Source organism: Cynocephalus volans, chromosome 15 (genome assembly GCF_027409185.1).
Source record: "Cynocephalus volans isolate mCynVol1 chromosome 15, mCynVol1.pri, whole genome shotgun sequence".
NCBI classification, from domain to species: domain Eukaryota; kingdom Metazoa; phylum Chordata; class Mammalia; order Dermoptera; family Cynocephalidae; genus Cynocephalus; species Cynocephalus volans.
In genome coordinates, this window is record NC_084474.1 from 46,585,217 (window position 1) to 46,611,019 (window position 25,803).

A 25,803-nucleotide genomic window follows, 5' to 3' on the forward strand; every position below is an offset into this window, starting at 1 on the left:
TTTATTGTCCTTAATGATCCCTAACCTAATTACATTCATTCATTCATTCATGTATTCATCAACTAGTTATGTGCTCTTTCAGTGACAAGGTGCTCTACTAGGTGGTGGCAATACAAAAAGGAACAAAACCACCCATATATCCCTATTCTCAGGTTTAGTAGGGAAAGGTAATTAAACATACAAAAAAATGTAAAATTACAATTATGAAAAGTTCTATGAAGGAGAATTGTATTGTGCCACGAGAGTCCATAGTCAGAGAAGTCAGAGGAGGTGATCCTGAGGAAGTGCAATAGAGCTAAGATCTTAAGGATAAGAGTTATGTGAAGAACAGGAGAGGGAAGAACATATACAAAGACTTCGCCTGTCTTTCCCACACTGGGCATTCTGGGTCCCACTCTTTAACCCTAGCAGAACAGAAAGGATCAGATACTGAAACGGGCAAGGACTCAACAAAAAGGAAAACTATAGGCCAATATTCCTGATGAAAATAGATACAAAACTTCTCAAAAAATACTAGCAAAATGAATTCAACAGCACATTAAAAAGATCATTTACTATGACCAAGTGGGATTAATCTCAGGATACAAGGATGATTTAATATATACAAATCAGTAAATCAACATTAACAGAAAGAAGGACAAAAGCCATATGACCATTTCAACAGATGCAAGAAAAGCATTTGACAAAATTCAAACAACCCTTCATGATAAAAACTCTCAACAAATTAGGTATAGAACATGTGTACCTCAACACAATAAAGACTGTATATGACAAACACACAGCTAACATCATACTAAATGGGGAAAAATTTAAAACTTTTCCCCTAAAATCTGAAATAAGACAAGGATGCCCACTTTCACCATTTCTATCTAACATAACACTGAAGCCCTAGCCAGAACAATTAGGAAAGGGAAAGAAATAAAAGCATCCAAATAGGAAAGCAGGAAATCCAATTGTCCCTGTTTGCAGATGACATGATCTTATATAAAGAAAACCCTAAAGACTCCACTAAAAATTGTTAGAAGTAATAAATGAATTCAGTAAAGTTTCAGGATATAAAATTAACATACAAAAATCAGTAGCATTTCTATCTGCTAATGCTGAATTATCTGAAAAAGAAATCAAGAAAACTTCCATTTACAATAGCTATAAAAAAAGGAATGTGCTTAGGAATAAATTTAACCAAAGGTGAAAGATCTCTACACTGAAATCTATAAAACACTGATGAGAGAAATTGAAGAGAACACAAATAAATGAGAAGATATTCCATCTTCATTGATTAGAAGAATTAATATTATTGAAATGTCCATACTACCCAAAGCAATCTACAGATTCAATGCATTCCCTATCAAAATACCAATGAAATTTTTCACAGAAACAGAAACAAATGATCCCAAAATTCATATGGAACCACAAAAGACCCCAAATAGCCAAAGTTGGGGGCATCACACTACCTAATTTCAAAATATCCTATAGAGAAAGGATGTCAGAAAGGATCTGATAGCATGTCAGCATCTATATTTACATCAGACAGAATAGATTTAAGTCTAAAACTATCTATTGAGAAAAAGAAAGTCATGATATAATGATAAAAGGGTCAATTCAACAGGAAGATATAAAAATTATATATGTGCACAACATTACAGCATCTAAATATATAAAGTAAATATTGGCAGATCTGAAGACAGAAATTGGCAGTGATACAATAATAGTAGGGGACTTCAGTGCCCCATATACAATAATAGATAAAACATCCAGATAGAAAATTAACAAATAGCTGACTTGAACAACAGTATAGGCCAAATGGACCTAACAGACATATATAAAACTTTCCACCCAACAGCAGAATAACACACATTCTTCTCAAGCACACACAAATAGAACACATACTCAGTCACAAAACAAGTCTAATTAAAAAGACTGAAATCATTCCAAGCATCTTTTTTGACAACAATGGAATGAAACTAGAAACCAATAATAGTAAGAAAACCAAAAAATTCACAAATATATAAACAAACACTCTTAAACAACCATTGAGTCAAGGAGGAAATCAAAAGGGAATTTAAAAAGTATCTCAAACAAAATGAAACAAAACGAAGCCAACATACCACATCTGTAGGATGTAGCAGAACAGTACTAAGATACTAAGAGATAAGTTTATATTGATAAATAGACATTAGAAAAAAAGAAAAATCTCAAATAACCCAAATTTATACCTCAAGGAACTAGATGAACGACAACAAACTAAGCCCTAAGTTAGCAAAAGGTAGGAATAAGAAGATGGGAGCAAAAATAAGTAGAAAAAAAGTTAAAGAAAAAATTAACAAAACAAAAAAGATAAACAAAATCAACAAACCCTTAGCTAGACTAAGAAAAAAAAAAAGAGAAAACTCACAAAATCAGAACTGAAAGAGGAGACATTATAGTAGGTGTCTCAGAAAAAAAAAAAGGATCATAAGGGACTATTATTTACAATTATATGCCAACAAACTGGATAACTTAGTAGAAATGGATAAATTACTAGAAACATACAACTTAAGAAAATTGAATCAGGAAGAAATAGAAAGGTTTAACAGATTAATAGTAAATAAGGAGATTAAATCACTAATCACAAACTCCCAACAAAGAGATGCCTAGGACAAGATGGCTTCCTTGGCGAATCTAACAAACATTCAAAGAATTAATACCAACCCTTCTTCAACTCTTCCAAAAAATCAAAGAGGGAATACTTTCTAACTCATCGTTTGAGGCCAACATCACCTGATAACAAAACTAGACAAAAGCACTACAGAAAAGAAAACTACAAGCCAGTATTCCTAGTGAGCATAGATGCAAATATCCTCAGTAAAACACTTGAAGACAAAATTCAACAGCACATTAAAAGGATAGTATATCAAGACCAGGTGGAATTTATTCCTGGCATGTAAGGATGATTTGGCATATGCATATGTGATACAACACATTAACAAAATGAAAGAAAACAAGACACACTATCATCTCAACAGATGCAGAAAAAGCATTTGACAAAATTCAATATCCATTCATAATTAAAACTCTCAACAAAATAAGTGTAAAAGAGGCTTACCTTAACACAATAAAGTCCATATATGAAAATCCACAGTTAACATCATAATCAGTGGGGAAAAACTGAAAGTTTTCCCCTTAAGATCCAGTACACAGCAAGGATGCCCATGCTTGTCACTTCTTTTCAATATAGTACTGGAAGTCCTAATCAGACCAATTAAACAAGGGGGAAAAAAAAAAAAGACAACCAAATCAGAAAAGAAGTAACATTATCTGTGTTTGCATATGACATGATTATATACATGGAAAACCCAACGATTCTATTAGAGTAATAAATGAATTCAGTAAAGTTGCAGGATACAAAATCAACATACAAATGTCAGTTGTGTTTCTATTCACAAACCATAAACTATGTGAAGCGATAATAAAGAAAACAATCCCACTCACAATAGCAGCAAAAAGAATAAAATACTTAGTAATAGAGTTAACCAAAGAGATGAAAGACTTGCACACAGAAAATTATAACATTGATGAAGGAAATTAAATCAATTTCCATTTCATTCCATATGAGTGGAAATTGATTACCAGATCTATTACTGATCTATAGATTCAGTGCAATTCCTATCAAAATCCCAATGGCATTTTTTGCAAAAATAGAAAAAATAATTCTAAAATACGTATAAAATCATAAAAGACCCTGAATAGCCAAAGCAATCTTGAGCAAGAACAACAAAGCTGGAGATATAATACCTCCTGATTTCAAAATATATTAAAAAGCCACAATAATCAAGACAGCATAGTTTTGGCATAAAAACAGACATAGGAACTATTGAAATAGAAGACAAAGCCTAGAAATAAATCCACACATCTATGGTCAACTGATCTTTGACAAGGGTGCCCAGAACATACAATGGGGAAAGGACAGTCTCTTCAATAACTGTTGGGAAAACTGGATATCAACATGGAAACGAACTGCACCCTTATATCACACTGTGTACAAAAACCACTCAAAATGAATTCAAGATTTGAACATAAGGCCTGAAACTATAAAACTACTAGAAGGAAACATAGGGAAAAAGCTTCTTGACATTGGTTGGGAATGATTTCTTGGACATGACCCAAAAAGTTTAGGCAAAAATGAACATATGGGATTGCATTAAACTAAAAAGCTTCTATAAAGCAAAGGAATCAACAGAGTAAAAAGCATCCTAAGAAATGGGAGAAAATATTTGCAAACCTTATATATAAGGGGCTAATATCCATCATGGATTGAATGCCCCCCCCCAAGTCATTAAAGCTTGACACCCACTATAACTGTTGAGGATGGGAAATCTTATTATGGTAATTGAAAGGTGGAGCCTTGAAAAAGTGATTAGATTGTGGGACCATGCCATAGCGAATGGATTGATAATGGTGGTTGTGGGTATGGTTCTGAGGGCTTTAAAAGGAGAGCACATGAGGAGCTATCGCTCTCTCTGCTCCTGCCTTTCTCATAATGTGTTATCCTGTGTCACCACCAAAGAAGACACTCACCAGATGTGTTCCCTAGACTTTGGACTTCCCAGCCTCTAAAACTGTAAGCAATAAATTTTGTTTTCTTACAAATTACCCAGTTCTAGGTATTTTGTTAAAAGCAACAGAAATGGACTAATACAATATCCAAAATATCTAAGAAACTCATGCAACTCCATTGCAATAATAATAATAATAATAATAACCTGATTTAAAAATATCTGAACAGATATTTGTCAAAAAAATAAATACAAATGGCCAACAGGTATATGAAAAGATGCTCAATTTCATTAATCATCAGGGAAATGAAAATCAAAACTAAAATGAGATATTACTTTGTTACCAGAAAAATGAAAGATAACAAGTGTTGGCAAGGATGTGGAGAAAAGTGACCCTTTCTTTATACATTGTTGGTTATTCCTCAGCAAATTAAAAATAGAACTATTTCATGATCCAGCAATCCACTTCTGGTTATATATCCAAAGGAAATGAAATCAGTATGTCAAAGAGATATTTGCACTCCCATGTTCATTGCAGCATTATTCACAATAGTCAAGACATGGAAACAGCCTAAATGTCCATCAGCAGATGAATGGACAAAGAAAATGTGATGTATATATTACACCCAATGGAATATTATTCAGCCTTAGAAAAGAAGGAAATCCTGCCATTTGCAAAAATATGGATGAACCTGTCAGGCACTACGCTAAGTGAAATAAGCCAGATGCAGAAAGACAAATATTACATGATCTCACTTATATGTAGAATCTAAAAATGTCAAAGTTATAGAAACTTAGAGTAGAATTGTGGTTACAAGGGTCGGGGGGGGGGGCTATGGGGAGATGTAGGTTAAAGGGTGCAAAGTTTCAGTTACACAAGAGAAATAAGTTCTGGAGATCTAGTGTACAATAATGTGATGATAGTTAATATTGTACTGTGTGCATGACATTTGTTAAGAGGACCTATCTGAGGTACTCCCAATACACACATGCATAACACACACACACACACAAGAAGTTACAAAGTTACAAGAAAATGTTTGAGATCATAGGTGGAGAAAGATGTTAAATAATAGGATGAGGTTTTTTGTGGGCTATCTATCTTACTGAGAGGTTGAAAACTCACATGCCTCCAGACAGGTAACTGGGACCAGGAAGGGACTGTCATGAACTGGTGGCTCATGCATAGTCAGTAGGGGCAGTCCAGCCAGTAACCAGCTCTAGTGAATTGCTGTCACATCAGGATCGTGTATTTAAAGGTTTTGTTGAAACCAACACTATTTTTTTAAAAAATACTGTATCTATCAGTCATATCCAACTTTCAAGCTATGACTTTAGGCTTAATTCAGCAAATGGAATCCATTGTTCTCTATTGTTAAAGTGTGCAGGAATGTTTTTTAAACTATTCCAGTCTAAAAATGTTTCTTAGACTTTTGCCCAAACATCTGGGAAGACAAATCAGCCGGTTTCTATCAGATATTTCCTTTTTTGGAATTTGTAAAGCAAAGTGATTTTCTAAATACCATCAATTAAGAGGGGAAAATAGGATTGCTGTTAGTAACTGTGTCCACAACTGTGGTTAGAGAGTTCTGAGGATGAAACAAGGCTGACCCTGGAGTTGCTCCCTGTACTGCCCACAAGGCTGCTTCAGGTTGCCGTGCGCATGGCTGACCCTGCATATGGAGGTACTGCTGATGGACAGCAAACCTGCAGCTGAACCTGACAGGCCTGGTTCTTCACTGTGAACTGGGTAGTGAATACATGTTTGTGATTTAATCATGGTTTATTACCTACTAAATTTACTGTCCCATGCCTCATAAAAAAGTGACTGTGGATTTAGAAATATTTTTTTAAATGGGTTAGAAATCATTAAGAAAACAAACAGGTTTAAAATTGGAAAACCGGTAGAAGTGTCAGCATATATATATATGAAGTAAATACTGCATTTCTATCATCATGTCTGTCTAACATTTTGCCCTACGGTCTTCTCCTCAGCCTAAAAGATTAATATTTAATAATACCTGCTATTTTCCAGGCACTTTATTAAACTGTCTCTAATCCTTAAGACAGTCCTAAGAAGTGGATATTCATATCCCCATCTTAAAGAAGAAAGGAAGATTTAGGAATTTGAGTGACTCACCTGAGATCACATGTCCATTACATTTCATAGAAGATGATCTCCAAAGCCTGTGCTTTGTGGGCTGCACAATACCAACTGAAGAGTGCGCACACCAATAGAACGAGACTATTTGACATAAGAATTCCATGTATTGTCTTCTATATAATTCCATTGTGTGTGTTTGCATGTATGTGTGTATGGATGTGTATACATACACATGTATCGATGTATATACACACACATATATGCATGTATATATGTATGTATGTATTACGTGCATAGGTATGACCATTCTGAGCAATAGTAAATTTTTTTAAATAATAGGCAGCATATTACTGAAGACAGTGTAGTGTGGAAGTTAGAAGTATAGGCCATAGAGTGAAGCTGTGTTATTTTACCATAAGTTATAGCCTGGACCTCACATCCTTTTTCTGTAAATCAGGATTACTGTGACGTCTACATTAGGCAATGTTTTAGACTGCTTGGTCCAGTGTTTGGCACATAGTAAATTCTATTTAACTTTTAGCTATTACTATTACCATTAATAAATTAATCAGTACTATTTCTTCTCAAATTTCTTGTCCTCTTCTCTCCTACTTAGAAAATGATTGCTATGCACTGAACCTAGATTCAGTAATCCAAAGGCATCAGTAGACACTGAGGTGAACCTGTGAACTTCATATCCAAGACATAAGAGGAAACAAAAGTACCTATTTCAAGGCAGGCCACAGATAGGTTATGACTTAGAGGTATGACTGGGTCAATGCAATCAAATCAAATCAAATTTATTTTATTTTATTATTTTATTTTTTTAATTTTATTTTCTCGATATACATTGTGGCTGATTATTGGTATGGTGATGGGGAGCAAATCAAATCAAATTTAAAAAGAGTTGGGAGAGACAGATTTTGTGGCAAGTGTACAAAGAATAGAAAGTTTACAGGGAGGTTGGAAACATTTAGGACATATGGGTAGAGAAATTCCTTATGGAGTCATTATTTGGCCAGCTGTTTAGATAAAATCTAGTAGGATGGGATAGAGGGAATTTAAGTGATAACACATCCCATTCTTCAGCCATATAATGCTATAGGCAGGCAGTAATGAATATAGCTATCCTATGGTATTCATGAGGGATTGGTTCCAGGATCTCTGTGGATACCAAAATCTGCAAACCCTCAAGTCTCTTATAGAAAATGGCATAGTATTTGCATATAACCTATGTACAGCCTCCTGAATACTTTAATCTCTAGATTACTTATAGTACTTAATACAATGTAAATGCTATGTAAATAGTTGTTCTTATATTTTTATTTATTTTATTTTCTATATTTTTATTTATATTTTTATTGTTTTTTAAAAAAACATTTTCAGTTCATGGCTTGTTGAATTTGCAAATGCAGAACCCACAAGTACTAGGGTGATTACAATGGGACAGAGCTGAAAAGATGCATCTAAAAGGAATTTTGAGACTAGGACTTGGTGACTGATTAAATTTAGGTGGAAGGAGAGAAAGCAGTTCCAAGTGACTCTGAAGTTTGGCCACCATAGGATTATGAGAATGGTGGGTGCATTAACTGAAGTGGGAATGGGAAAAACAGATTTGGTTTGTTCAGGGGCATTGTTCAGCTTTAAACTTTGAATTTAAAGTGATCTGCTAGAAATATCTCAGGAGACCAAACCAACAAGATGCACTTTTCACAGGAATAAATATAAATTTCTACATTTAGATTAAAAAAGAATTCAATTGCACAATTCCAGGATGTGGGTTATCTACTTAACAGTTAACTTAAGTGGTTTTTTTTGGCCACAGGCAAAGTTAATTGTGTGCCAATAATGAGCTCTGTTGCTGAAAGAGTGTATGCTATGTTAGGCTACATTAATAGAAGTGTAGTCATCCTGCCTGAGGGAGATCCAGTAGTCCCACCAGCATCTGAGCTGTGAGATCTCATTTCATATCTCACCCTACGCATCGTGTTTTCAGAGAGTACTTGCAAAAATTTGAGAGTGGCCAGGATGGTCATGGGTCTGGAAATTAAGTCATGAGGGAAGTGGTTAAGGGAAAAATAGAGCAAATACAGGGGAATATGACAGCAATCTTTAAAAATTTAAAAGATTGTTATGAGAGAGGAGAGGGAATAAGACTATTTTCTATGAATGCTGTGGGAAGAATTGGGTCAAAGTTACATGGAACCTAAACATAAAAAAATAATAAATAGATGGATTGATAAGCAGGTAAGTAGACAGATGAATACAACTTCCTAACAAGGTAAAAAGAGTTACCTGTCACAGGCGTGTTCATGAGGAAGGTATGTAATTGCCCGTTTGCATTTTTTATGTAGGATTAGGTGACTTATAAAAGTTCCTTCTAATTGTAAGATGCTCTATCTAATTCCCAAGTCATGGGTCCATGAGAAATTAATTAGTAGCAATGGTGTCTTTCAGTCTATGGCAACATGTCAGTTTACAAAGGGACAGAAGAGTTACTCTCAGAATTCCAGCAAAACTTCATTGTATAGGTAATTAATGAAGTAATGCAAGCTTTAAAACTTACCAAGTAGTTGTCTATTATATGACTAAAGCCTTCACTTCAGGAACTACATAATCATAGAGTATTACTAACGAAATGCTCTTTCTGGATGCCTGCTATTTCTGAAACCCTTTGTTGGTAAAACACCAACCTTGGAACAACCTTGTCAAGACATCCCAAATTTCTCACCTCAAATGTAACCTCCTCAGAGACAACATCCCCAATGACCAAACCTAACCCCAAGTTGCTTTCCATCCCATTATCCTGTTTTGTTTCCTTCATATACTGCACTTAACACTAACAGAAATTATTTATTTGTTATTTGTTGTCTATCTCACTTGCCAACATATAAGCCTTATGGGAGAGGGATTTTGTGTATCTTGTTCACTGCAGTACCTCTAGCATTCAGAATAGTACCAGGTACAGAATAAACATATAAATATGGTTGAATTAATGAAACATCTTGGGATTTGAAATATTTCTGAAAGGTAACTCAGTCCTGGCTGGCTGTGTCTGAACCTTCCTGCATAATTTAAGTAAGTAATCTATGCTGAAGCTCTGACATATTTGCCACAGCAACCAAGTATGGCTACTGTCGCGTAGTCTTTAAGAGAACTTTATGAATTTAAAGTTCATTAGTAAATCTTCCTTTCATTATCTTATTCTATGAAGAATAATCCCAGTTCTATGCACTTACATCTTAGTTTTGACTTTGAAATACTTTACATTTCGAGGTTTTCAGAATTCATGCCACATTCTTGGTTGTGGAGCTCACATTTTCACATGGTAGCCTTTTCTAGCCAAAGGGCTAGTCAGAGGAACTTATAGTTAATATGTCATCCAGAGAGTGTTTTTGCCTAGGTCATCTATCCATTTTATACTATCTTCTTTGGAAAGAAGAAACCAACTGTGGTTGCCCAACAAAGGTTACCCTATGGAACTGCGATTACTTTCAGCGTTCAAGCTCCAAAGTTAAGTGTTATCCATGATTCTTCTATCTTTCTTAAATCTCACAACCTTCTTTCTCTACATCCAACGTATATCCCAAACCCATCCACCTCTCTCCACTTCCCCACCACGTTCCTAGCCCCAGCCATCCTCTCTCACCAGGACCACTGCAGTAATGCCTCCGTGCTATCTCTGTGCTTTACCTTTTGCTTCCTCTGCAGACTGTTTGCTATACAGCTGCCAAAGTGACCCTGTTAAAACACACCTCAGATAATGCTACACATCTACTGAAAACCCTACAGTCATTTCTTACTGAACCTAGAGTAAAATCCCAAGCCCTTACCCTGGTTTACAAAACCATACATAAGTTGGCCCAGGTATACCTTTCCAACCTCATTTTTGCTGGGTTTCCTTCTAGCCCTATGCTCAGCCACATCAGCTACATTTCTTGGCTCCTCAACCACGCTAGGAATGTTTCTGTTTTGGGGGTGGCCTTTTCTCTATTGTCACTCAGATCTCACCTTAAATATCAACTTCTAAGACAGGCTCCCCTGATCAATCAATCAATATCTCCTCACGCTTTTAATTATCTATAGAGCACCTAATACAGTCTGTTATTTTTATTATTAATTTGTTTAGTCATTCATTCATTGGATTGTTGTTACCTTACTGTTACTGTGTAAGTGCCTTAAGGGCAAAGATGTTACATGTCTTATTCAACTCTTTATGTCCAATACCTGGTACTGGCCCATTGTGGGTATACAATTCATATGTTTTAATTCATGAATAAATGAATGGTGACCCACCTGCTTTTTTAGAGATGGTTAAATGCCCACTTACAATATGGGCAGTTTAAATTGCATTTTTTCATTATTTGTTTATGAATGTATTTCTAAGCGTCAACACACACACACACCAAAAACCAAAACAAAATGAAAGTTCACCCTACCTTATGGTCAAGATCGATTATATCCTGGCATTTCCCTTTGACATACCATAAAATCAAATTACTGGGTTATCTTTATGTATCTGAGCCACATCCTTAAATTCTGTCAAACACAATGACAAAAATGTATCTAACTCATAGATAAGAACTTATGGCATAACATGCAAAATGAACACTATTCCGTCTGTCCTCTTGAAAATACATGGAAAAGCTTTGATGGTGTGGGAAATCACAAGCTCTGTTTCTTGTTTGCTCTCACCTATTTACTTAAAAATATATGTTGCCATCTCTTTTTCTGGGAGACAATCCGTCATGAGTCTGTCATGCTTCTCCACATCTTGTAAGCAGAGGCACTGGCTGCCTTTGTTTTAGACCATCTTTTCAAGGATGTTTGTATAGCAGACAGCCTTGGAAGCTAGAGATAGTGCCTCCCTCTGGAGCAAAGGGCAGGCATGGTCACTGCCCATTATGAAAGATTCAGGGTCCCTAAGGTCATGGTTCCTCTTCTGTAACACATTTCACTGCTCATCCAGGTATCATCTCTTTGCTCTCATTGCATTGGTGGTGCAAGTGATATTTTTGCTATTGCTCTAAGTAATAAACTGTCCTTTGTGTCCTTCCCAAGTGTCTCATGTTTTCTGCTAGCACTCATGAAACTGGCAGGCTAACTTGTTAGCTTGCAAGTTGGGTAAAACCTCAGACTTTTCACAATGCCTGACACTTGCATATCTCAGCAATACTCACAGAGATTTTGTTGTGCTTTCAGCTCTGGTTGACTGCTAAGCATTTTCCACTATATTTAGGCAAAAGATTGAAATATATCTTCTAATTGTCACTGTGATAGGCAAATAATTGATCCCAAAGATACCCACACCCTAATCCCCAGTTTCTGTGAATGTTTTAGGTTACATAGCAAAGGGGAATTAAGGGTATAGATGGAAGTAGGGCTGATAATCAGGTGACCTTGGGATGAGGAGATTATCCTGGCTTATAGTGGTAGACACAGTGAATTAAGAGGGTCTTTAAATGTGGAAGAGTCAGTGTCGTGACTTGAAAAAGATATTAGACATTGCTGGCTTTGGAGATGAAGGGTGGAGGGAAGGGAGAAGTTTCAAGCCAAGGAGTGCAGGCAGAAGGCTCTGAAAGCTAGAAAAGGCAAAAAAACAGATTCAGTCCTAGAGTTTACAGAAAGCAACACAGCCCTGCCAACCTTGAGACCCATTTCTGGCTTCTTGTCCTTAGAACTATAAGATAATAAATCTGAGATGTTGTAAGCCACAAAGTTTGTGGTGATTTGTTTACAACAGTAATAAGAAACTAATAGAGTCACAAACTCTGTATTAAGTCTTTTCATTCAAATGGCTACATGAATGTATTTTAACTGCCTTTTCAATACAATAAGGTCTCCAAGATGGTAGATGTATTGTGCTTTTAAAAATAGAATAATGATAATTCTCAGATGAAAGCATGTATGGAAGTGAAACCTTTACCACAGATTATTAAGGCAAGAAATTTCATTACAGGTTTGGCCGACTAGCTCACTTGATAGAGCTTGGTGCTGATAACAGCAAGGTCAAAAGTTCGGATCCCCATACAGACCAGCTGACAAAAGCAAAAAAAGAGAAGCCCAGAAATTTCATTGTAAATATATCTATGTCTACTTCTTTATATTAATTTAATTCACTGACATGCATTCATACCAAATACCAGGAGGCATTGCAATATAAATAGTAAAGTACCTAAATTTCTCTTTGGTTATTTTTCTTGTCTTATGTAAATTCTCTAGGTTGTCAAAATTCCCATGATTCCTTTTCATTTCTTTTCTTGTTGGTGGCTGACTAATACAGGGATCAAACCCTGGACTTCGGTATTATTGGCACCATGCTCTAACGGAGCTAACTGGCCAGCACCCACGATTCCTTTTCTTTATTCTTAATATTAAAATTCTAAAGTATGAAGTTGGTAATTAAATCTGAATTGTAAATTATGTTCAAGGGTGAAATGCTTTTTATTTCTTGGAAATTACAATTAGTTTTACATCGAAAAAAGTTACGTTTTGGGAAACAATCCTTTATCCAACAAAGCCTGTATGGGGATCCAAACTTTGACCTTGCTGTTATCAGCACCAAACTCTACCAAGTGAGCCAACCAGACAACTCTATAATGAAATTTCTTGTCCTAACAATCCATGGTAAAGGTTTCACTTCCATACATGCTTTATTATTGGATTAGAGGAACAAGAGGAAACTCTCTATCTCCTCTTATGTGTGGTTCTTCCTTGTCTGAAAAATCTGTCATTTGTATGACAGGTATATTTGGGGCAGATCTTCTTTACCCTACTTACACGATTTTAGTAGTTGCCTTTGTAAACTTTGTGATCACACAGAGCGACAACAAAGCTGAAAGTTTTTTAGCTGTATCCCTGTATTATTGGCCTAAATGAGATAGCTCATTTGGGAGTAGCATGCCTGGAGGACATCAGATCTTTGGCTCTATTTCTGATTTCAGGAAATTAGTCTTGTTGCTGAGTTTTTAATGGCTTAATTCTATGGGTCATGATTTTAGGGTACTATTGGGTTCCTCAGGTGAGTTATGAGTAGATCATCAATTGTGTTTTTAAATACCCTTGGAATGGTTTGTAATGCAATTTTAATGAAGATAAATGCTTTAATTGAAAATTAAATTGTGCTTTAATTAACATGAAGTGTTTGAGCATGAAGCTCAAATAAACTATTTATAAAGATAATTTTAGATGTAAGTGAAATAATTGTTTACGATTATCTTAAAGCTTTCTTAGGTTACATAGATCTGAGCAAAGTGGCCTAAATTATTTCTTTTCTTCATTTGAAGGTGGATAATGTATAAATCTGTTAAATCTCTATATATTTGCAGTTGACAGCACTAAATCTGGGAAACAACCTTATAGAAGAAGTTCCAGAAGAGATGAAACACCTTATATCCCTGAAAAAGCTCCATTTATTTGGAAACAGGATTTGTAGATTTGCACCAGGAGCATGTGGTGAGTTAGTCAAAGAGCAACATTATAGTATCAAATTTAATCCCTCATGTTTAATAATAATTTGAACTTTAATAAAAAAGAATTTTACATCTTTTGATCTTTTTTGCTGAAGATATTTACATACTATTCTTCTTTGCTTTAGCTATTTAAAGAGAGTATCAATTACCAGCTACCAAAAGAGCCTTGGCCAAGGCAAGAAACAAACAAAATTGTGTAGAAAAGTAACCAAAAATTATTTTTTAACAGATGGCTAACGTAACTAAAATTATTTTCTAACAGATGGCTTACAAAATTTGATCCTGCTTAATCTCAACAACAATGAACTTACACAGCTTCCTCAAGAAGTTAGCAGGTAATATTGTTTATAGTGAGACTTGTTTAAACATCCTGCCCCATCTCCCCGACCCCCATCACCTCACCTCTCTGTCTCCACGCTGGTTATCTGAAAGCTTTATGCCTAGCATCAAGTCCTTGTGGAATTTATCCATAGCAAAGAGGGATCTGAAGGACTGAGGCAAGCCACTAATTTTAAGCAGATGATTTTTTAAGCACTTCAGAGACACAAGAAACAGCATGACTTGGTAGTAATTTAAATGTAATATTGGGGGATTGAAAATGATGTTATTGATTTCCCAACTCTGGGATTCTTGGAGCTTGCTCAGCCACAGAATTGGGGATATTAAATCTTATCTCACATGAGTGTTGTAAACCATTTTGAGCTTGATGGAAAACGTAATATAAAAGCAAAGGATTTAAAACTAAGATTTCATTAAAAAAACCTGCACATTTTGTTATCATTAACAACAACAAAATGCTGTTTTCCCTCCTCCTGCCCCTCTGCACAGTGCACAGACAGACTGCCATCACAATACCTTTCTGGAGCCAGCTGAGCTCTTGTCCTTCTGTAGGCAAAACACTTTCTTGGGCTTTTCCTCAGACAGATGAAGAGAGAACCCTGCTCAGGTTTACTTTGGAGAGACTCTTTATTACATTTTGAACAGAAACAGATGTATTACAATGTAAGAGCATTCGGAGTTTTAAAGGAGGGTGGAAAACTATGGACAATTTTCAACACAGGGCCTTCTGCAGTACCTAAAGTCTATCCCAATACACTTATCTATGACTCTAGCCAATGTATTAGTTTTCCCAAATAGATTTTACAGAGAAAGTAATATTTGAAGTCAGAGTAACTGGAAAAAAATTTGAATTGATCTAATTTCTGTAGAAGAGAGAAATTTATAGCAATGAAAATGCCAATTTCTCTCTGCTTGCTTTTTTACATATTTGATGATGATATAATGAAGAAAGGACCTCTTGAAAGATCTGGTGAATGAGGCTCGGGTCATATCTTTGTGCAACTAGCCTTCTGACTGTGTGCAAGTACTTTGACTCCTAGACCTCAGACTTTCATCTATAGAAGAAGAATTTTGAGTAGATGAACTTCAAAGTCCTTGCAGCTATGGCATGTTTCGATTCCACAATTTAGTAAGCTTAGCTCTGTTTGGAGTACAAAGTACAATATTCAAGGAATCATAAAAATAAAGAAGTATGTTAGAAAAGTGAATGAAATCTTTTACTGAAAAAGTAAATTGCAAAGTGTATAGGTCCATGCTTTTTTCCCCCCCCTTTTATAGCTAATTCTGGATTGTCTGTATTCTGGCTGAGCCCTAGAGTGGATTGGTCATCTCCCCAAATAGAATTTCATTTTGTGACCCTGGAAAAGTTTCTTCACTTTCCTATTCTGTAATGTTATTATCTGTAGAATGAGGATGATAATAGTACCTACTTCACGGGGTTGTTGTGAGAGTTAAATAAGCTAATTAATAATAGGTATTTAGGATTGAGGCTGTGACAATTTACACAGGATTGAGTGATTGCTCAATGGATGTTAACTTTTATTATTATTATAGGGTGTTGTTTTTATTCTAGCTTCTTTCTGTCCCCCTCATTCACTCCTTTCCAGAGACACAAGAGTGACTTATTGGTGAGTCTGGGAAAAGCATTGAGCATGGGTGTCTTGGCATCCCACTCTTGCCCTGCCTTGAAGTGAACAGCCGCCGCTGCAGGAAAGGCTGTGATGGGTGGCATGTGTGATTCAGAGGAGGGCCTGAGAGAGGTCATGTCAACTCTGTGCTAATGTTTTACTTCCTTCTCTCTGAATTGCATGTTTTATTTCTCAATTTGTTCAGAACCCGGGAGGGGGAGAGAAGAGTTTTGTTTCGGGCTTGTGTAAACTACAGAGTATCCGTTCATGGACCTGGAGCCAAACCTGGGTAGGTGAGAGTTTTACCACTAAACAATCCAGTCAACGACAGGGCTGTACAACCATGGGAACATCCTAGGGACAGAATCTCTGCAAGAAAGAGAAGGAGAGAGGAAGAGACTATGCCAACAGGCTCAGTTTTTCCTCCAAATTCACCAATCAGTGAATTTATTCTTCAACCCACTGGGGAGGAAGAAAGGCAGGGAGAAGCTGAAGAGGTACCTCCTGCAGTTGTCCTTTTGAAAAGTGGAAGTTCTGCCTGCTCTGTGGAAACAGGAACAATGGCAGGTACTTGTTTCTCCCCTCTCCTCCTTACTCACCCAAATGAATGATGGACACATCTACTGTAGGCTCTGAACTCAGCTTAGTGCCTTGAAATAACAAAAACTGAAAAGCCAACTCCCATGATATATAAGCGTGCTTCGAAATGTTTGGAAAAATAGAATTAAAAAATGGTATGAATCTCTGCATGAATTTTTTGAAGTACCCTCATAGTAATCTAGAGTAGAGTCAATTAAAATGATGATTATAACAATGATTAATGGATAAAATTTTCCATCCCTTTCTTTACAGGACTTACTCCATATGGCTGCACTCCCTTTTAATACTGGGTTGTCCTTATTTGACTCTCTACATTGTCTGTAAATGACTTTGCTCCAGATTTTGCTGAGAAACTTGTGCTGCTTTTGTTCCCTTCTTTTCAGCCTCTTTATCTCCGTTGGGCTACTTTTTCTCTTTCTCTCTTGATCTCTTGAAGTCTCTAAAGTGCCATCTGTCTAATGCTTTTGCTTCCTGCTCAACCCCTTGTAGATTTTCTCCTGTCTTCCTCACTTTACTATAGATCATTTTCATAGGTCATTAATGTCTTTCAGGTAGCCAAATCTATTGGCCTTTTCTCTCTGCAGAATAAAAATTACATAAAACCCACAAGTGTACAATTCACTGAGTTTGGGCAAATGTATGTGCATCACCAGTACATAGAACATTTCCTTCAACCCAGAAATTTCCTCATGTGAAATTCCTTCCAGTGAATTTTACCTCTCATAGGCAGCCAATATTCTGATTTCTATCTTTACCAATTAGTTTTTCCTGTTCTAGAATGAAATAAATGGAATTATACAATATACAGTATACTCTTTTGTGTTTGTCTTCTTTTGCTTAGAATATTCTTCTGAGGATTCATCTTATTGTTACATTTATCAGTAGTTCATTGTTTTTTGTTTATCCTGAGTAGCATTTCATTGCATGAATATTCCACAAATTGTCCTTTCTCCTGTTTATGAACATTTGAGTTGTTTCTAGTTTGGGGCTATTATGAATCAAACTATCATAAATATTCTTTGAGTCTTATTGAAACATTTGTTTAACTTCTTTCTCATTTTAATTCCTAGGAGTGAAACCCTAGTTGTAAGGTAGGAAGGTAGGTGTATATGTTACTTTTGAAAGAATCGACAATATTTTTGGAAAGTGGTTGTACCATTTCACATTCTAACAACAGCAGTCAATTTTATCCACAGTGGGTATGAAGTCAAATCTCATTGTAGTTTTAATTTTCATTTTCCTGATGTTATAATGAGATTAAGCACCCTTTCATATTCTTATTCACCATTTATATATCTTCTTTTGTGAAATGTTTGTTTCCAGTATTTTGGACACATTAAAAAAATGTGTCATGTCTTAGAATTGAGTTGTAAGAGTTCTTTATGTATTCTTGATACCAGTGCTTTGATAAGTACAGTTGACCCTTGAACAACACAGGTTTGAATTGCATGGGTCCACTTATACATGGATTTTTTTCAATCAACCACAGATCAAAAATACAGCATTTGCAATATGCAGAACCCTTGTATAAGGAGGGCCATCTTTTCATACATGTGGGTTTCTCAGTTCCGACTGTGGGATTTGGCTATAGGCAAAAGGTCTTGGAACCAATTCCCTACAGATACTGAGGGACGGCTGTATATGTATTGCAGATATATTCTTCCAGTCTGTAGAGTGCCTTTTAATTTTCTTAATGGTAATTTGATGACCTAGAGTTTTTAACTTTGATCATGGCCAATTTATAAATATTTTTCTTTTATGATAAGTGCTTTCTGTGGCTTCTAAAAGAAATCTTTGCCTACCCCAAAGTTATCAAAATATTATCCTATATTTTTTTCTACAATATAGTTTTAGTTTTATGTTTGGATCTGTGATCCCTTCAAATTAATGTTTGTGCATGGTGTGAGGCAATGGTCAAAGTTTTTTTTCCCCCCATAGGTTTATTCAGTTTTTCTATCACTATGCATTTGTTGGCACACTATCTTTTCTTAACTGAATAGACTTGGAACCTTTGTCAAAAATCAATTGACTGTTTATGGGTCAATTGGACTCTATTCTGTTTTACTGATCTATTTTTCTATCTGTCTTAGTCCATTTGGGCTGTTATAACAAAATACCATAAACTCTGTGTAGTTTATAAGCAACAGGAATTTACTTCTTACAGTTCTGGAAGCTGGGAAGTCAAGATCATGGTGCTGGCAGATTCAGTGTCTGGCAAGGGCTTGCTTCCTGGTTCATTCATAGATGGTGCCTTCTAACTGTGTCCTCACACAGTGCAAGGGACGAGGCAGCTCTCTGGGGCCTCTTGTGTAAAGGCAATAATCCCATTCATGAGGGCTCCAACCTCATGACATAATTACCTGCCAAAAAGACACTATCTCCTAATACCATCACATTGGTGATTAGGTTTTAACAAATGAATTTGGGGTGGGGGACATAAACATTAGACCATAGTGCTATCATTTCTCCAATACCATACTATTTTGATTACTGTAGCTATATTGTAAAATCAGGTAATGTAAGTCCTATACTTTGTTCTTCTTTACAATAGTTTTGGCTATTCTAGGTCCTTTGAATTTCCATATAAATTTTAAAATTGATTTGTCAATTTTTATACAAAAGAAATGCTGAAATTTTTGTCTGGATCTCTTATTAAATCTATAGATCATTATCAAGAAAACTGGAACTTAGCAGTATTTTTTATTTCCTTATATGAACATAATATACCTTTACTTTTATTTAGAGCACCTTTAAATTTTCTTCATCATGATTCATCGTTTTCAGTGTAGAGGTCCCTCATGTCTTTTGTTAAATTTAAGTAAGTTTTTAACTATTTTTATGGAGGTTATTTTTTATGTTACTATAAATGGAATTTCTTACACATTATTTTCTAATTATTTGTGGCTATAATATGGAGATACAATAGATTTAAAAAATATTGACTTTGTAGTTTGCGACTCTGCTTTTAGTCCAGTAGTTTTGTTTGTTTGTTAATTTGAATTACCTCTCTTCAACATTTAAACTATTGACAATCTCTTTAATTTTGAAATACTCTTTTCCCACACCTTTAAGGATTCCTTGTTAACCTGGTTCCTCTATTTCTGTGCTCATGACTTCTCTGGATACCTTTAATTTTTAATTGTCCCCTGCTCATATTGCTTGAGAATCTTTTTATTGGCTTCCTCTCTCCTCTCTGCCTTTCACTAGCGCCGATAATTCCCCTAACCTCTAGTCTCCCGTTTTCAACTGCCTAAAAATGTAATCCCCTCATTTTGTTACTATTTCACTCTCAAAGTTCAACTCTGAGGTCATTACATACCTTAGCTTTGCAAGCAGACACACCCGCATTTAAATCTTGACACTGTTACCTATTAGATAGGTAATTTGACAAGTTATTTACCGCCTCTGATACTTTATTTTTCTATTTCTATGATAAAGATAATAATTCCAACCTCAGGGTTATGCTGATGATTAAGTTTAATGCACAGGTACATGCTAGTGCTCAGTAGTGTTAATTCCCTTCTGCTGCTTTATGCATAATTTTTCTTAGCTTACTATTTTCTCTTGTTGCCCTATTTTATAAGTTCTATTATTCAGGAATAAATTCAAAATGTCAATTCTTTTAAAAGACTTGTGATATATCTCAGGTACCATAATTGCAATTACAGACTCCAATTTTCTTACTCTTTTTCTCCCTATCCCATAGCATTTCTATCCCCACTTGGTGGTTCTATCTAATATCTTCTTCTATACCATGATACCTAAAGTGCAGAATTTGTGGCTGGTCCATCTTTTCATCTTCCACAGCAATTAAGTGGTACTCACATCTATTTGGTACTGGGTTTTATCTCTATCTCTATATATCTCTATATCTGTATTGGTATCTTTCTATACTTATATATATATCTAACTATATCCGTGTGTATGTATATGTCCTTCTTTGTCCTCAAGGTTCCTCTTTGATATGTCCAATGTATAAAGAATTAAAATAGAATTTTTTAAAAAATCTAGGTCTTGATTACATGGCGTACTTTTAACATAAGCCACCTGATTTTAAAGAGCCTTAAAATTAAATTGCGGCAAAGACTTTTTTATGGTCAAATGATTCACAGTCGTTGTAAACACTTGATTGAAGTAGGTTTCAGATGAGCTACCACAAACCAATTGACACATGGCTTCTGATAAATTGAGCTCATACAATGGACTTTCTTACTCTTGTGAGTTTCATTCATATACTTTGTTTATTTTTTTAGACTAAAAAGCCTTACGTATTTGAGTATAAATTATAATCGGCTAGCCAGCATTCCCATAGAACTTTGTTTCCTTGAAGATCTGTCTGAACTTCAGCTTAACTACAATCAGCTCATTTGCATACCTGAAGAGATTAAGTTCTTGAAGAAGCTCAAGACACTTTTTCTGGTCAGGAACAACATTGAAGTTTTGCCAGAGGTAAGCAAAACATGAAAGCGCATTTTTTTGTTGTTGTTGTTGTTGGTGAAGAACTCATTTCAACATCATGGGAGGTGGTTATGGATAAGATTTGGGTATCAGAGTACAAGCCATTATTTCCTTACCCTCAGATTAGATGTAGTCAGTTCCCAAATCCTTACGACAGAAGAGGGTTCAAATTTGGATTATTACACATAGCTAGGGCTGCCAGATCTAGTAAATAAAAATACAGGGTGCTCACTTAAATTTGAATTTCAGAAAATAACAAATATATTTTTTTTTTTTAGTGTAATGACTCATGCAGTATTTGGAGTTTACTTGTACTAAAAAAATTAGTTGTTGTTTGAGATTTAAATTTAAGTGAACATATATAATTTATTTCAACCCTATATACAGCACAAAGTGAAAGTTCATTTTGGCTTTAGAATACGTGTATTTTCGATTTTCCTCTGTATCTGCTCTCTATCCTTCTCCAGCCTACTCTGTCTGAGAGACTGACCTGTATGGGCATCCAGCTCTTTTGACTTCTGGCTTTCTCTTGGATATGGCCAATGAGAGGCACTCGCAGGAAGTGAAAGGGCAGGAGAGTGAGTAACAGATGGTATTCCTACGGTATCTTTTCTGGCAGGGTGCTGTGGATCGACTGCATGCCTTTCTGGAAGGTCACAGCCAATGTCGGGTGATCCTCTTATGGACCATTACTGTTTCCCTTTGGCTCTTTAGGCCTAGGTGGTAAAGAATTCCCTGCTGATGCTAGCTTTGGAGAACTTTGTGGGTTTAGGCAACCATTTTTCTTGGTTTGTGGAACTTTTATAAATAGTGTCTTTATTAAACTCTCCTCAAATTTCCCAGTTTGAGAATACTATCCTACTAGGAACCTGACAATGTATTTTCCTTCCTTCCTTATGCAAATTGGAATTAATTTGATGGGAATGCATGTTGTACAGTAAATTAATGAATAAAAAAATCAGCAGGTCAATAGAGTAGACATATCCAGAAAATCCCTAACAGTTTCATTTTTCTCTCAAGAAATAATATTATCTTTAAAAATTCTATATATATATTGTAATGTGATCTGTAAAAATCTGCCAAGGTAATAGGCTATAAATAAGATATATTTCTTAGAATGTCCTTAAAAATTGTAATTTTTATAAATAAGAAAATATCTTGAAATTACAGAATAAATATATTAAAAGTATAACTCCTTTGAGGGAAAAGCAGTAATAGCAGCAGCAGCATTAGTGTTCATAACTCTATGGCATAGCTCTTTTTATTATCCTCAATTTAGAAAAAAGGATCAGAGACATATATAAATTGGAAACAGTTTATAAAGCACAGTAAAGAGTACCAAATCCATGTCTGCCCTACTTAAAGGTCTGTCCATCAAATCATTGCTTTTACTACAACTTTATAAATCCCAAGAAGTTTAAGTTTTTAAAAATTTAAAGGCTAATCAGTTCTATCCTGAACTTTCCTGTAAAGAATACCTATGATCATTTATATTCCTGGACATTTAATATGATTCAGTCTATCATTGTTCTTGTTTGTCTGCTTTATAAATAATAAGGCATTGCAGAAAGTACTCATTTGTTTTGATATAGAACAAATATGAACCATTTTCTAGTACATTATAAATTATTTGCATGTTTTCATGTGTATTTGAATGCATATTTTGAATTTATATTTTATACCCAACTACTAGTAGGTCAGGCACTTGATTTTATTTTTCTAAATATTGGTCTGGAGTATAGGCAAATAATCCACTGAGAAAAGGTTGAAGGAGCCCAAACTGACTAAGACAGGTGCTATAACCCCCTCTCATAGATTTACGAACTATATTAGCTTTTTAAAAGTATTGAGAGTCCTACAGTAAAACTGCTTAACTTAAACTTAGAGTTTCCTGAATTTAATTTAGAACTCTTTTTTCTTTAATATCTATTAGTAGACTATGGAATATGCATTGGGAATGTTGCTGCAAATGGCAGATTTTCATTCTTTTTTATGGCTGAGTATTATTCCATTGTGTATATATACTACATTTTCTTTATCCAGTCATCCGTTTATCCAGTCATTAGGTTGGTTCCATATTTTGGCTGTTGTAAACAGAGCTGCAATGAATGTGGGAGTTCAGGTATCCCTTCGACATGATGGTTTCCATTCCTCTGGATATATACCCAGCAGTGGGATTGCTGGATCATATGGTAGCTCTATCGGTAGTTGTTTGAGAAAACTTCATACTGTTTTCCATAATGGCTGTGCTAGTTTACAGTCCCACCAACAGTGTAGCAGAGTTCCCTTTTCCTCACACCTCATCATCATTTGTTATTCTCAGTCTTTTTCATAATGGCAAGTCTAACTGGGGTGAGATGATAGCTCAATGTGGTTTTGATTTGCATTTCTGTGATGACTAGAGTTGCTGAGTGTTTTTTCATGTACCTGTTGGCCATTTGTATGTCTTTGAAAAATGTCTCCTTTGCCTGTTCATCTCCTGCGCCCATTTTTGATTGGATTATTTGCTTTTTCACTACAGAGTTGTTTGAGTTCTTTGTAAATTCTGGATATTAATCCCTGGTTGGATGTATAGTATGCAAATATTTTCTCCCATTCTGTAGGTTGTCTTTCTGCTCTGTTCCATTCGCTGTGCAGATGCTTTTTAGTTTGATAGAATCCCATTTATTTATTTTTCTTTTGTTGATTGTGCTTTTGAGGTCTTGTTCATAAAGTCTTTGCCCAGTCCTATCACTTGGAGTCTTCCCCCTATATTTTCCTTTAGTAATTTTATCGTTTCAGTTCTTATATTTGTCTTTAATCCATTTTGAGTTGATTTTGGTATATGGTGAGAGATACAAGTCCAGTTTCATTTTTCTATATATGGATGTCCAATTTTTCCAGTACCATTTATTGAAGAGGCAGTCTTTTCCCCAATGTATGTTCTTGCTGGCTTTGTCAAAGATCAGTTAGCTGTAAGTACGTGGGTTGATTTCTGGGTTTTCTATTCTATTCCATTGATCTGAGTGTCTGTTTTTATGCCAGTACCACACTGTTTTGGTTACAATAGCTTTGTAATGTAAGTTGAAGTCAGGTGGTGTTGTGTCTCCAGCTTTATTTATTTATTTATTTTGCTTAGGATTGCTTTGGCTATTTGGGATCTTTTGTTGTACCATATGAATGTTTGGATTACTTTTTCTATTTCTGTGTATTATGTCATTGGTATTTTGATGAGGATTGCATTGAATCTGTACATTGCTTTGGGTAGAATGGACATTTTCACAATGTTAATTCTTCCCATCCAAAAGCATGGTATATCTTTCCACTTTTTTGTGTCCTGTTTAATTTCTTTCAGTAGTGTTTTGAAGTTCTCATTGGAAAGATCTCTCACCTCCTTGGTTTTATTGATACTAGGTATTTTGGTTTTTTGGTAACTATTGTAAATGGGCTTGCTTTCTTGATTTCATTTCCTGCTAGTTTGTTGTTAGAGTATAAAAATGGTACTTCAGCAACATTACTGAAATTGTTAATCAGCTGTAAGAGTTTTTGGGTAGTCTATAGGTATTTTGTATATAAGATCATGTCATCAGCAAATAAGGACAGTTTGACCACATCCTCTCTAATCTTGATGCCCTTTATTTCTTTCTTTTGCCTGATTGCTGTGGCTAGTACTTCCAGGACTATGTTAAACAGCAGTGGTGAGAGTGGGTATCCTGTCTTGTTCCTATTCTTGTTCCTGTGCTTATTCCTGTTCATTCAGGATAACATTGGAGATTGGTTTGTCATAAATGGCTTTTATTGTATTGAGATGATTTACTTCTATACCTAATTTGTTGAGAGTCTTAACATGAAAGGATGTTGAATTTTTTGAATACCTTTTCTGCATCAATTGAGATAATCATATGGTTTTTGTCCTTGGTTTTTTTGATGTGGTATATCATAGTTATTGACTTGCATATGTTGAATGAAACTTTCATCCCTGGGATGAATCCCACTTGATCATGGTGTATAATTTTTTTTGGAGTGGTGCTGTAATCTGATTTCTAGTATTTTGTTGAGGATTTTTGCATCTATGTTCGTCAAGGATATGAGCCTGTAGTTTTCTTTTTTTGTTGTATCTTTATCTGGTTTGGGTATCATGGTGATGCTGGCTTCATAGAATGAGTTTGGGAGAATGGCATCTGTTTCAATTTTTTGCAAAAGTTTGAAGGGAAGTAGTATTAATTCTTCTTTAAAGGTTTGATGGAATTCAGCTGGGCTTTTCTTTGTGGGAAGATTTCTGATTACTGTTTCAATTTCATTGCTTGTTATTGATCTGTTCAGGTTCTCTATTTCTTCTTGTTTCAGTCTTGGTAGTTTGTATGTGTCCAGAAATTTATCCATTTCTTCTAGGTTTTCATATTTGTTGGTGTGCAATTGTTTATAGTAATCTCTAATGATTCTTTGCATTTCTGTGGTATTGGTTGTAATGTCTCCCTTTTCGTTTCTGATTTTTGTTATTTGGATCTTCTCTCTTCTTCTTCTTCTTCTTCTTCTTCTTCTTCTTCTTCTTCTTCTTCTTCTTCTTCTTCTTCTTCTTCTTCTTCTTCTTCTTCTTCTTCTTCTTCTTCTTCTTCTTCTTCTTCTTCTTCTTCTTCTTCTTCTTCTTCTTCTTCTTCTTCTTCTTCTTCTTCTTCTTCTTCTTCTTC

At 35.3% G+C, this 25,803-nt stretch overlaps 1 protein-coding gene across 2 annotated transcripts in view; it reads left to right on the plus strand.

Annotated features, from left to right (window-relative positions):
* The window catches only part of LRRC69 (leucine rich repeat containing 69), a 100,025-nt gene that overhangs the window by 4,731 nt on the left and 69,491 nt on the right, over positions 1-25,803 (plus strand). The window contains exons 2-4 of one of the 2 annotated variants that reach the window (XM_063079079.1): positions 13,968-14,094; positions 14,374-14,446; positions 20,932-21,127. The exons of the other annotated variant lie outside the window; for it this stretch is intronic. Of the exons in view, the coding sequence (XP_062935149.1) occupies positions 13,968-14,094; positions 14,374-14,446; positions 20,932-21,127 (396 nt within the window). The remainder of the gene's footprint in view (positions 1-13,967; positions 14,095-14,373; positions 14,447-20,931; positions 21,128-25,803) is intronic. 2 annotated transcript variants of the gene reach the window in all.